The sequence below is a fragment of the Malus sylvestris genome, chromosome 17, assembly GCF_916048215.2.
Source record: "Malus sylvestris chromosome 17, drMalSylv7.2, whole genome shotgun sequence".
NCBI lineage: Eukaryota > Viridiplantae > Streptophyta > Magnoliopsida > Rosales > Rosaceae > Malus > Malus sylvestris.
Window position 1 is genome coordinate 28,989,906 of NC_062276.1, and position 12,166 is coordinate 29,002,071.

A 12,166-nucleotide genomic window follows, 5' to 3' on the forward strand; every position below is an offset into this window, starting at 1 on the left:
AATGAGAAACGTGACATCCCCTGATTGGATGGGTACACCAAGTGTGATGGTGATGTGGGGTGACGGGAACACCTAAAAATTTCTCCACCAATTGTTCGATAAAGGGTCCCACCCAACAAGCTTCAGCAGCTAACCTTTAGCTTTTTTGTATTTTAAATGACATGTCTAATCGTCATCGTTTTAAGCCAAGTTAAAAAATAAAATAAAAAGTAGAAAATAAAATATATAGAATAAATTTTTAATTGTAACGAGAACACAAGTGGTACACTACGTGTTTTAATAAGAATTGTGAGAAATCTTATTTTTTAAGTTATTAACTTTTTAACATATATATCTCATTATTTGTATAATAACACGTAATGTACATATCACATTAAAAAATCTCTTAATATATAGAGACCCGAGTCGCCATTTCATTGACCCTCCATTTCTTAATTTCGATTCTCCTCCATCTTCTTCTATCTCAACCTTCAAAACTTTAACCCCCAAACCCCGTCCACCACCACATCTCGCTGGCGCACCTCTCAGCCCCAATTCCCCTTCCTAATTCTTGTTCCAAAATCAATTACTCTTATTTAAAGTAGGATTTTTAACCCTAATCCCCGATTGAAATTTAAAGACAAAATTGGTGGATTGTTTGATATTGATTGATATAATAACTTGATTAATATGTATCGAAAAAAAATTGATTAACTGCCTATTTGAACCATTGATGACATCAGAATACGAAACCACATCGCGGCAATTGTATGGTGTAGTAAAATTAAAATTTGGAGTTAATGTTAGTTTATTGGTTTTCAACATTTGGTAAATCAATTTTTTTTCATCTAGAGTGGTATCTGAAGTCATAATTTTATGACATTTTCATATATCTGTTAAGGTTACTATTAAATCAACCGTTAACTGGTAACGTGACTTCCACGTGGACAATGACTGAACGTTACGTGAATATTAAAAAATTAATAATTAAAAAAAAAAAAAAAAAAGTGTTTGGCTGTCTCCTCCCTCACCCCTCCCCACCTTTCCTAGTTCCTCCCCTCTCGTCTGCACCCACCCTTCCCCTTCCCTCTATGACTCCACCCACCCAACTCTATTATTGCCAGCTCATTGTGAAGACATTTTTCCAAATATTGAGTTCATTTGCTGGCCTGGAATTCCACCAACCATTACTTGACACCTGTACACATTTTTGACACCAGTCCATCTTCAAAATATAAAAAAATATATATATATTGGAGTTTGGACCCCTAGTATCTCCTTCCTCTCTCTCCCTTCTTTTGGAAATTGAAAGGTCTTTTTTACTAATACAACTACGGCCTTTTATCTTCCCTCCTTTCGCCGTCTCTATGCACACCGGCAACCAACCAATCTCTAACCAAAACCGTCACCACCACCTGCATCCAAATATTCACCACTACCACCTGCATCCAAATATTCGCCACTACCACCGCCAAGATCACCCACTTGATGTCAGATGTTGTCCACCCACAACCAATCACTCCTACCACTATGACCACCCACCCGAAACTCTAATCTTTATCACCCAACTAAAATATGAATTTGGTACCATCTTCTTCTTCTCTAGGATGCCCAACTTAAATATGATTAAAAAAGATAAGGCATAATTTTGAAAAATTAACCTAGCAAATTCTTAGCATTCTCAGTAACAACCCGTACCGATTAAATTTACGGATTTTGGAACGAGGGCATTTTGGACATTTCTCAGGTGAAAGATAGTTTAGTGATTTTTTTGGGCCTTGATTGGTAAGCCGGGTGGGGCCATCTTCCTTTTTAGCCCCCGACCCTCCAATCTTCTTGGCTACCACGTGGACCCTTTTCTTCTTTTCCCCTCACAATCTCTTATTCTCTCTTCTCTTCCTCGAGTTCACTCTCTCTCTCTCTCACAACCTCATCTCCTTCTCCCCGAGCTACATCACTCACCCACACGATGACAACGACGGCATCACTATCACCATCACCATCACCCACCACAAGTGTCAACCTTCTCCCTCCCTCATTCTCTGGGAAGCACAAAGGCTACCCAGCCTTTTTTGGAGAGTCCGACGGCTTCGAGCCATTTCCCGACCACAAATGGACTTGAAAATGGTAAAATCATAATTTACTCTTAGTGGTTTTCATTTTTGTGGGTAGATCGCATGCTAAGGTGGAAAATCATAGTTAAACGGAGCTCGGGAAGCTTCGACTTCCTCCTTCGCGAATTTGGCCTGGAAACCGGGTTATTCCAACCTAAACCTGGAAACCCAGTTATAACCCAGGCCTTTGGGCCTTGCAAACCCGGGCCTTCGGCCCACTAAATCCAGCCCAAGTCTAATAGCCCTAAAGCCCAAACCCTAGGTCCTTCGGCCCTATCTAAACCCAAACCCATTTAACCCTTGGCCCAACCCATGTGGAACCAACCCAGATCCCAGGGCACACGTAGATGTTTGCCTTGGCTGGCACTTGGAGCACACGCACTGCCATCGGAGGTACTATGCTCAGCCACCGTCCATGGCGACACCGTCGACCCAAAATAACGCGTGGTGGCGTGTGCGGCGGCGAGTGGGGGTACCCGAGGTCTTCCTTATGTTTTTCGACGTCCTGAATCCGTTTATGACATTCGTTTCCTGAAATTCATTCGTTATGGTATAATTTTAGTAATTGGACCCTTTATGTGCTTAGGTGCATTTATTGTGGCGTTTCCGTCTTCGCTATTTTGCATGGCTCTTCGACGGCGACGTATCTATGAGTTGACCCCTTCTAAAATACATGATTTTACTATTAGAAATGCATACATGAGAAGCATGATTTAATGGTTACGTTTTATGAAACATTTATGAATAAATTGGTTTCATGCTTTATCGACTTTACGTTCTTTGTAGTATATATGATTGATGACTATATACTATGAACATGATTTAAGATATGATGTTTGAGCTGTTGAGCTCCGTTGAGATATATATACTTATATTTTGGAAATATTATGTTTAATGATTTTTGTGCTTATCTAGTGGTCACTATATGCCTACGGGCAAATGATACTTCTATATATGCCTTCAGGTAAGTGTTGTAGGAGCCTACGGGCGATTGATACTTATATATGCCTTCGGATGGGTGCTGTAGGAGCTTACGGGCGAATGAATTGTTCTAAATGAAAAGTTCTATATGCCTTTGGGCTATATTGATACCATTATTTAGCACACTATGTATGATATATGTTTTACGAAGGTTATATGGCATGCTAGGGTTTTGGAAAACCTATTACATATTGTACTATTGAGTTTTCATAAACTTTGGAGGTTAGTACGTCAATGAATAACTGTTTTAGTAGTACTTATATATCAACTTGGTCCACTCATGTTTTGTTTTGTGCCCCCTCAGGACTTAGAATCGAGGCGTACAATTCCGACGTCAGGGCACTCCCTGTATCGGCATCTTCGAGTCCTCTCGGTGTAAGACCCATCCTTTTGTTCATTCAATTTTATATTATTTCCTTTCTAGAGTCTCGAATTAGTTGTATGCTCTGAACATGTTCCACAATTGCATAATCATTGTAGCTAAACTTATAACTTTTATTTATATTCGTATTTCTTCATTCTACTCATGCATGATAGTATGGCTTCGTCACATTTGGGTGTCGGCTAGCACGTGTCTACCCTAGTGTTTAGAGGATATCAGGGTCGGGCGTGTCATTCTCACAACACCTAACATGCATGAACATTTTTAAAATCTTAATTGACTACTCTTGAATATGGAAGTATTTTTAAAATCCTTTAAAATCCTATTTTGACTACACCATGACTTCAAAGTATTATAAAATCCTCCTTTAAAATCTTAATTGACTACATATTGATTTTAAAATCTATTAAAATCATATGGAATCATAGTTTGATTACACCCTCTAAATTGTTGTTCTCGAAGAAAGTAGGGAGGAAGAAGAGATTAGTGGGGCCCATAACCCATTATGTTTTATTTTTAGTTCGTTAAGCGGTGGATTGGTGATGTAATGTGTACAAGTGTCAAGTCATGGTTGGTGGAATTCCAGGTCAAAAATTTCCCCTCATTGTGAAGTTAAGACTTTTCACTTACAAATAAAAACGAATACTACTAGATTGTAGTACTAAGAGTGTAGTTAATCAAATAAACCATGGGACATAGATCTTCTTCATATCTCATTAAATTCGATAATCATCCCATAAACTCATTTCGTTGTCATACCTCACATAAACAGAGATCTTGTTACGTCTCTCTATCTCTTGAACGATGATATTTCCTAATCATTACATTCCGAAAGATGAGGTACGGAGAGAATCCAAATTCGTAGAAAGCAGGTGGAAGGTATAAATAACTCTCTTTCCAATCCAATTATTCCTTCCATCAAATTTTGGTTAATGTGTTTCACCATAAGGTAGCAGGGTAAATTAGCCGAACGAGTATTCACACACAATGTGTTTCACCATAAGCTACATAGAACTCACTCTCAATGGCGTCTTCAGAGAAAATAAGTCGGTTCACCACTAAAAGGTCGCCACGTTTCAGTACATGGTCATCCAGAACACATTGGATTCCCCTTGCCCGTACCTTTGTTTCCGCGTACGATAGCGGAACGTACCTAGCAAGGCGCGAAACGCTCACACTTTCTCTCTCCTCTTCTCATTGGGCGTCCCACTCTCGCTTCGCTACTCCCTCTCTCTCTCCAACTCTCCTCTTTTTCTCCAACAGTCTTCCATCTCTCTCTAAAATCTCTCTATCTCTCTCTCTCTCTCTCTCTCTCTCTCTCTCTCTCCCCGCATACAATTCAAGACGGAATTTCAGAATTCACACTTGCTTTGAAAGGTTTTGATCAAGTTTTTTCGATGACTTTGATTTCTGGCGGTATTTTTTTATTTTCATAGGAAAGAATATTCAATTGTCTTTCTCTCTGTCTCCGTCGTTTTAAAGTTGTTTGGTCCCATCTGTTTTTCGAGGGATCGTTGTCGTCGTCATCAGTTGTGGATTTCTGACATGGCCTCTTCCGCTTCCGGAGAAGCCCTCAAACCCTCCGTCTCCAACAAACTCAAGCAGCAAGAGGTACTTTTTTTTTTTGTAATTTAATTTGATTTAATTTAACCAATTCGACTTTTGGGTTTTATTTTTTCTGGGTTGCTGTTAAATTTTGTGATGGGGTTTTGCGATTTTGGGTCGTTTGTGATGAACTTTTTGACTCGCGGGTTTGATTGATTGCCTTGCAATTGTGGGTTTAATTCTTGAATTTACTTGGAGGCCCTGCAATTTTTTTTATAAGTTATCTGGGTAATCTGGTGCTTTACTTCTTGGTTATCAACTACATGATATGTTTTTTCACAGTTTACTTTTCTGCACTAGTGGTTTATCTGTTTCTTTACCGAGTGTTTTGATCACTCACTAAAAAGCTTACAGTCTCAGCAAAAGCTGATTGTTTCGGTTAAAGTGTCTTCTTTTTTGTTGGCATTGAACTTTCAAGAGCTTTCGCAATGTAAATAAATCCACTTGTGATCGTCACCACCCGTTTAGTTCCATGCGGAAATGTGCATCGAACTTGTTATGATCGCTGTTATTGTTATTGTCACAATTACCATCTGCAAAGTTGTAAGCTTTCAGTATGGTGTTGCGTACTTGCTGTTAATTAAAAATACTGGTGTTGGTTTGACCTTTTATCGTTACCCTCGCCACTCGTATTATTGCAATATATTGCATTGTTTTCAATTTTAAGAATACCAAGTTTACATATGCAACGGAAGTTGCAAAGAAAAATAAATTCTTGTAGGTATGTATGTTAATATTTTAGTTGCAGTAGTATCGAACAATTTCAGCTTCCTTGAAGTAATTTTTCTCCCCTAGGGAGCTTGTTTACCAACAAAGATCAATTAAGAATTTTTTTTTATAATGGTATTGAAATTGACTTGGTTGGTAATGGAAACAGTTAAGTTTTGAAGAATGAGATGGAAGAATGAGTTAAGCTGTATTATCTGTAGTAATTTTACAGTAGATGATTATTAGTTCCCTTTTCTTATGTCTTATGTACCATTGCATGATTGTAAATTTGTACTACTTTCTGTAGGGTGCTTTGGACATGGACAGTGATGCTGGGAACTCATCTAGTGTAGTCGGATCAAAAGATAATGTTGATCTCCTAAAGAGTTCAACATCAGGATCAACCAATTCAAATGTTGTCAAAACTTCCAATTGTTTTTCATCTAATGATGATGATATGAGCATGGACGATGAAGAAGACGACGACGACGATGATAATGACTATGATTACGATGACAACGATGGTTTTCTGTATGATGTTGGTGATGATTTGCAATCTCAGTTTGATAATGTGGACTTGCCTCCTGGTGTAGAAGCAACTCTTCCCTGGTTGAATGATCCATCACCGAGTGAGAAACCATCCACTAAGACGCTAGCTATTTCAGATCTACCACCATGTAGTTCAACTGTTCATTGTGAAGCAAGTTCAACTGTTCCTTCTGAGGCAAGTTCTACTAAAGAACCGGCAGACAGCAATGACGACAGTATCATGCAAACGTCTCAACAGTTTAAGCAATTTGATATGGTGGAAGATTTCTCGGATCACCACTTTAGCCGCATGGGATTTTCAGATGGGCAGGTGAGTTAGTTAGTTGAACTTGTGCTTCACACCTGTCCCCTCCCGAACATTTATGTGTGAGCATGTGCGTGTCCACATCTCTCTTTATAGATGTTCCCTGGTCTGGCTGTGTGACACAGGCTTGAGTGCACACATAAACTCTGCATGTGCAAATTGTGGAGTGTGTATGTCTGTTTTTGTGAATATGGACTAATCTGTGTTTGTTTCTTGATAGCCACCCAAGTCTTGGGCTAAGCAAATTCAGGATGAGTGGAAGATTTTGGAGAAGGACTTACCGGGTGAGTTCTACCGATTCACTATGCTTGATTATACAGGTGTTGGAATATTCTTGTGTTTTTAGGTTCTCTGTAGTGCTACCGTTGTTTTCCCCATTAGAAACTTCACCTATTTTTCAAAATCAGTTCCTTTCCTTTTTGGTCATGTCATGGCATTAGTTTAGTAGGTTGGCTCATATCCTCTCATTTCAATTTTTCTTGCGCAGACACTATATTTGTCAGGGTTTATGAAGCTAGAATGGAACTTCTGAGGGCAGTAATTATAGGACCTCCGGGCACTCCCTACCATGATGGTCTTTTTGTCTTTGATTGTCTCTTCCCCACTAACTATCCTAAATCACCACCGGTGTGTATTTGGTGCTATTGCATTGGTGCTTTATTTTATATTTTGTCTATTGTAGATAATTTTGATTTTCTTTTGTCAGATGGTATACTACTATTCAGGTGGTCTTCGATTGAATCCAAATTTGTACGAGTGTGGGAAAGTTTGCCTCAGTCTCTTAGGCACTTGGAGTGGCAAACAAAATGAAAATTGGGTCCCAGGTCAATCAACAATGCTACAAGTTTTAGTCTCTATACAAGCTCTTATTTTGAATACAGAGCCCTTCTTCAACGAGCCCGGTCATGAGAGAACGTATGTTGGAGCAGAAGGGCGAAGGCATTCCCAAAAGTACAATGAGGATACCTTTATTCTATCTCTAAAGACAATGATATATACACTAAGGAGGCCGCCTAAGGTATGATTGCAGCAACCATCTCCTTTACAGTACACTCATCTTCTATTTGTATTAACATTTTCTGTTGTTTCTTGATGGAGGGTTGATTTACTAGAATGATGAAGTAGATTGTCTCTGCTGAACTTTGACTTGCTACCAGAACAGTAGGGAATTTTCTTTCTCACATTTGTGCTTTGTGGGGTTGAAACAAGTAGCCTTGCTGTATAAACACCGGTTCTGATCGAGTATTATTGTAGAATTTAGTTGTGCTAGGATGGTTTTCTCTGCTTGCTGTTGCTGTTAGAAAACTACGCTGTTACCTAACCCCCCAAGTTCCAGAATGAATCTTAGCAGCTTAGATGAAAAAAGTGAATAGGGAAGTCAGTTTGTATGCTATCTTTTGTTTTGAGAGGCGCTTTCTGTTTTGTATCTTATGTTTGTAGGTCCGTCACCTAACCAAGTGAGTTTTCTTGCAGTATTTTGAGGACTTTGTCTTGGGCCATTTTCGCGATCGTGCACACAATATTCTGGCAGCATGTAAAGCATATACTGAGGGCATTTTGGTAGGGTCTGATATCACGTCCCAGAATGCAGAAAAAAGTGGCTCCTCACAATTCCGGGCAACTGTAGCTAAGATGATGAATACACTCGTTACACATTTCACCAGAAATGGATCAACCGACTGTGACGAGTTTCGAGTTGGAGCCTGAATCACATTTGATTGGCAGCTGACTTGATGGGATTGGGAAGGTAATAAGATTTAAGATAAATTAGCGAGGTGAAACGAAATCATTGGACCTGCGTATGGTATTTTTGGTTTCCATCTGCTTTCCAATACTGGTATTTTGGAATTGGTTAGTTCATTTTTCAGTCTGTTTTAACGTTCGGGATTCTGGGGTAGTTCATGTACGCATAGTAGGATGGCGTGGATGATGAAATTCATGTTGAACTGCGACTTGGCTTATTGCTACGTTGATCTAATTGTGACCTTGTTTAGATGCTTATTTCAATCCTAGCCAAAACAATTTATGTCAATTTCCCACGTGATTGCGTGACGAGTTTTACTTTTTGATTCCTGTTGTACACAATCATGCGTAAATATCTCGTAACGTAAATATCAACTTCAATTCAATGAAGTGTAGGGTAAAAATATATTATAAAATTGAAACTCTTATCATACGGACAATTACCCTACCTGAAAAATCAGGACACTAATTTACCCGAACCGAAAAAATGATGGTCTAGGACCCAAGCCCATAAAACAAAAGTTGAATATCAGAGTCCGCAACGAATAAATTATAAAATAATAAAAGTATTATTAAATAAACTGAGATTGCCGAAATGGCTACAAAACCCGCTACATTGTGACTAACTTATTTTCAAACTAAATTACAAGCAATATTTATAGAGAACTAAACCTAAGAAACTCTAACTCGGATGGGTTAGGTCCAAATCCTAAACTAACAAGCAAAACCCAAATACTAAAATAAACCTAAATACTAATATTTTCAAATAAAAAATTTCTAGCGATGAACGGCTGTGATTTAACCCCTTAAAATACCGTCTCATTTTTTTTGCTTTTGTTGCATTCTCTAGTACATATATCATCCAAAACCCAGTGCATTTGCACTAGTTAGTATCTTTCTTTGACTTCCAAGTTTTCTGATACAAAACCTAGTAGCTACTTTCCATTTATTTTACCCCGTCTTGTTTTCATACAACCTGCACATCCGCGCTGTTCTCTCGAGCCTCGAGACGATTGAATCTTCAACATACAAGCTTCGTTATCATGGAGACTGCTAGCAGCCTAGGATTACCAGTCGGATGCCACTTCGAACCATCCAACAAAGAGCTTTTGCTTCACTTTCTTAACAACAAGGTGCGTGGTCTACCGCTTTCTTGCAACGCCGCGATTGAATGCAATCTTTATGGAAACGAAGAAACATGGAGGCAGTTGTTCGATCAAACTGGTGAAAGATTCTATACTTTTTCACCGTGTTAAAGAAGAAGACGGAGAAGGGTTCACGGGTAGAGAGGACCTCATCTGGAGGATGCGTTATATGGAAAAGCCAGAACGATAAGCCTGTCAAGGCTAAACTTGATCCTCGTGAATCGACTGAGACTCGTATCGGGTTTAAGCGAATGTTTTCCTATGTTCCGAAAGAGGGTTCGACGTCTAAGGCAAAAGGAGATTGGGTCATGTATCGACTTGATGATAGCTTTCTCAACAAGAATAACAAAGTAATACTAATACATGTGTTTGGGTTAATATTTGAATATTGAGCTAAACTGAAAGAGGACCCAAAGATGGCAAAACAAGATGAATCTACCCGAGGCCCAGCGTCAAGCCTAGAGGCAAACTGAAGCCTTCTCAGCCAAAACATAAGCCACGTGTTAATGATGGAAATGATAAGTGATGAAGACTAACTCACAATCAGCCAAAAGACACTTTCCAGTGGCACTACAAGTAAAAAGCTGATGACTCACTACCCTATAAGAAGCTTTCGGGCAAGAGCAATGCCCTAACCCCTGGGGCCAAATCGCCTATAAAAGGAAGAAGAGACAACATAGATAAGGATACTCAACCAATCAAACAAACAAGCATACAAACTCTGTTCCCAAGCCAGATTTGCATAAAAAAGCTGAAATCAACCTAGATTCAGTCCTTTTAGTGATAGTTCCTTGAAAAAGCTATCTCTTGTCTAATATAAAAGCTTTGCTACCTCTCTTAGTGTTATAGTATCGATTCCGTCGTGTAAACTTGTTTACCATACATCCCTTTTTTTGTTCTTTATTAATTTCCCAAACTCGTTTGTTCATGCATGTTCGTCATTGAGTGGTTTGGTTTGCTGCAGCGGTCTTTCATAAATTTGGTTCCATCTTTCGTCAGTTTCTGTTTAAAAAGGGTTTATTTATTTTTAATACTACTTATGAATACTTTACGTAACTTTTTCTTGTTTCATTAAGGTTTTCATGAATCCGAATCACCGTTTACTAACGATGTTGTTCTTTGTCTGAATTAATACATATATAGATTATGAATCTAAATATCCTTACATTCAAAGTCAAAAAATAATTTACGATCTGAATTTTTCTTATCTATCATTTTGACGAATCGAGTTATCTTTCAAAATTTAAAGTTTCTCGGTTGATTAGTGATTAGCTTTTAATTGAATTTTCTCCATAACCAGTTGATTAAGAACTATTTCAAACATTCTTTGTGTGGTAAATGGAGGGATTAATTATGGGGGATTGATTCAAATGATTTATTATATGTTGATTAAAGTTAAAAAGCAGCTCCCTTACCTTGTACGTGCGTTTCATGTTTGCAGGCAAACTATCTTCTTTGTCGCGTAATAAATAAACAAAAGTTACAAACATGGAGCCAGCCAAGACTGATCAGAGGGAATGTCAACCAGGAGATGCAGTCCAGTATTGTCAGTGAACCATACCATAAGGAGCAGAATGATGATGATGATGAGGTGGATGTTGGCAGTGAAATCTTAAAGCTTTTAGATCAAGACTAGAGCACTACATGAGCAGCAGAATTATGGAAAAAGAATTTCAAGTGACTGAAGCTGAAGAATTCATGAACCACAACATATCACTTTCGTTAATTGTTTTTCAGTGGGTATTGGCCCAGTCACCTCGCCTATTTTATTTTTCCCTTCATATTATTAATAAAAACTAGTAGTGAGGGGACGGGCGGGAGATTTCTGGGTGCAACGGTCCTTTCTTCTTTGGGAGAGGGTTGGTGCCTCGCACACGATTATTGACAAAGAGCTAATCTCGCCTAATCTTTTTCTAAATTTTTTTACCAAACTGAGATCATTACAATTGAACTATTATTTACTTTTTTGTCACTACTACTAGAAAATACCATTTTACTGACAAATTCTAAGGTGACAAAGCAACCAAGCCACTGCCTATGAGTTGCACGCTCATTCTTCAACAGGCACGCAGTCAGAGCCCTGGGCTCCTCTCACTGCTTGGGAGCTTACTGTTTCATGTTCTATTTCACTCCCTATTCCCTAATGGGGGTTCTTTTCACCCTTCCCTCATAGTACCACTTCATTATCTGTCACCCAAGAGTCTTTAGCCTTGCAAGGTGGTCCTTGCTGATTCACATGGGATTCCACGTGTCCCGAGTAGTTTCATTTCTATCACCACTACAACAAAATATCATATTCATTTCTTCAAATTTCGTGGGTGGAACCCAACTCGTTTTCTGAGCACTGTGAGTGGAGCCCACCTTGTTTTGCATGTCATGGTTCACCTAATTCTACGTGAGCTAAGTTCATCTAGTTTTGCATGCGTCAAGCCCACCTAACACCCTTGTTTTTTGACAAAAATGCAAATTTTTTATTTTTGCCAAATATTTTTCTAGAGCATTAAGTTAAACTTTTTAAGGAATTCGGATGCACTTTTATAATTTATTGAGCAACAAATGTATATTGAGTAAAATATTTGAGCCGGAAAAAAAACACAAGTGAAAAACATAGTAGTGAGTCTCAAAACATTGTTAAATGGAGTTTGATACTCAAGAA

General features: G+C 38.6%; 1 protein-coding gene and 1 long non-coding RNA gene across 3 annotated transcripts; both read left to right on the plus strand.

Moving 5' to 3' along the window:
* Positions 1 to 1,844: 1,844 nt before the first annotated feature.
* On the plus strand, positions 1,845 to 3,592 carry LOC126610981 (uncharacterized). Its single transcript, XR_007618658.1, has 2 exons — positions 1,845 to 2,106; positions 3,379 to 3,592. It is a non-coding gene; the product is annotated as an uncharacterized LOC126610981 (long non-coding RNA).
* A 1,063-nt stretch (positions 3,593 to 4,655) lies between these two features.
* On the plus strand, positions 4,656 to 8,654 carry LOC126610973 (probable ubiquitin-conjugating enzyme E2 25). 2 transcript variants are annotated; one of them, XM_050279154.1, is made up of 7 exons: positions 4,656 to 4,833; positions 4,965 to 5,067; positions 6,077 to 6,628; positions 6,843 to 6,906; positions 7,110 to 7,249; positions 7,329 to 7,640; positions 8,096 to 8,654. In XM_050279154.1, exons 2-7 carry the CDS (start codon positions 5,002 to 5,004, stop codon positions 8,327 to 8,329), a joined length of 1,368 nt encoding a protein of 455 aa, XP_050135111.1. In that variant the 5' UTR covers positions 4,656 to 4,833; positions 4,965 to 5,001; the 3' UTR covers positions 8,330 to 8,654. The 2 variants fall into 2 exon arrangements, with proteins under 2 accessions (XP_050135111.1, XP_050135112.1); XM_050279155.1 differs by having other exon boundaries at positions 4,658 to 4,833; positions 4,987 to 5,067.
* The last annotated feature ends 3,512 nt before the right edge of the window (positions 8,655 to 12,166 follow it).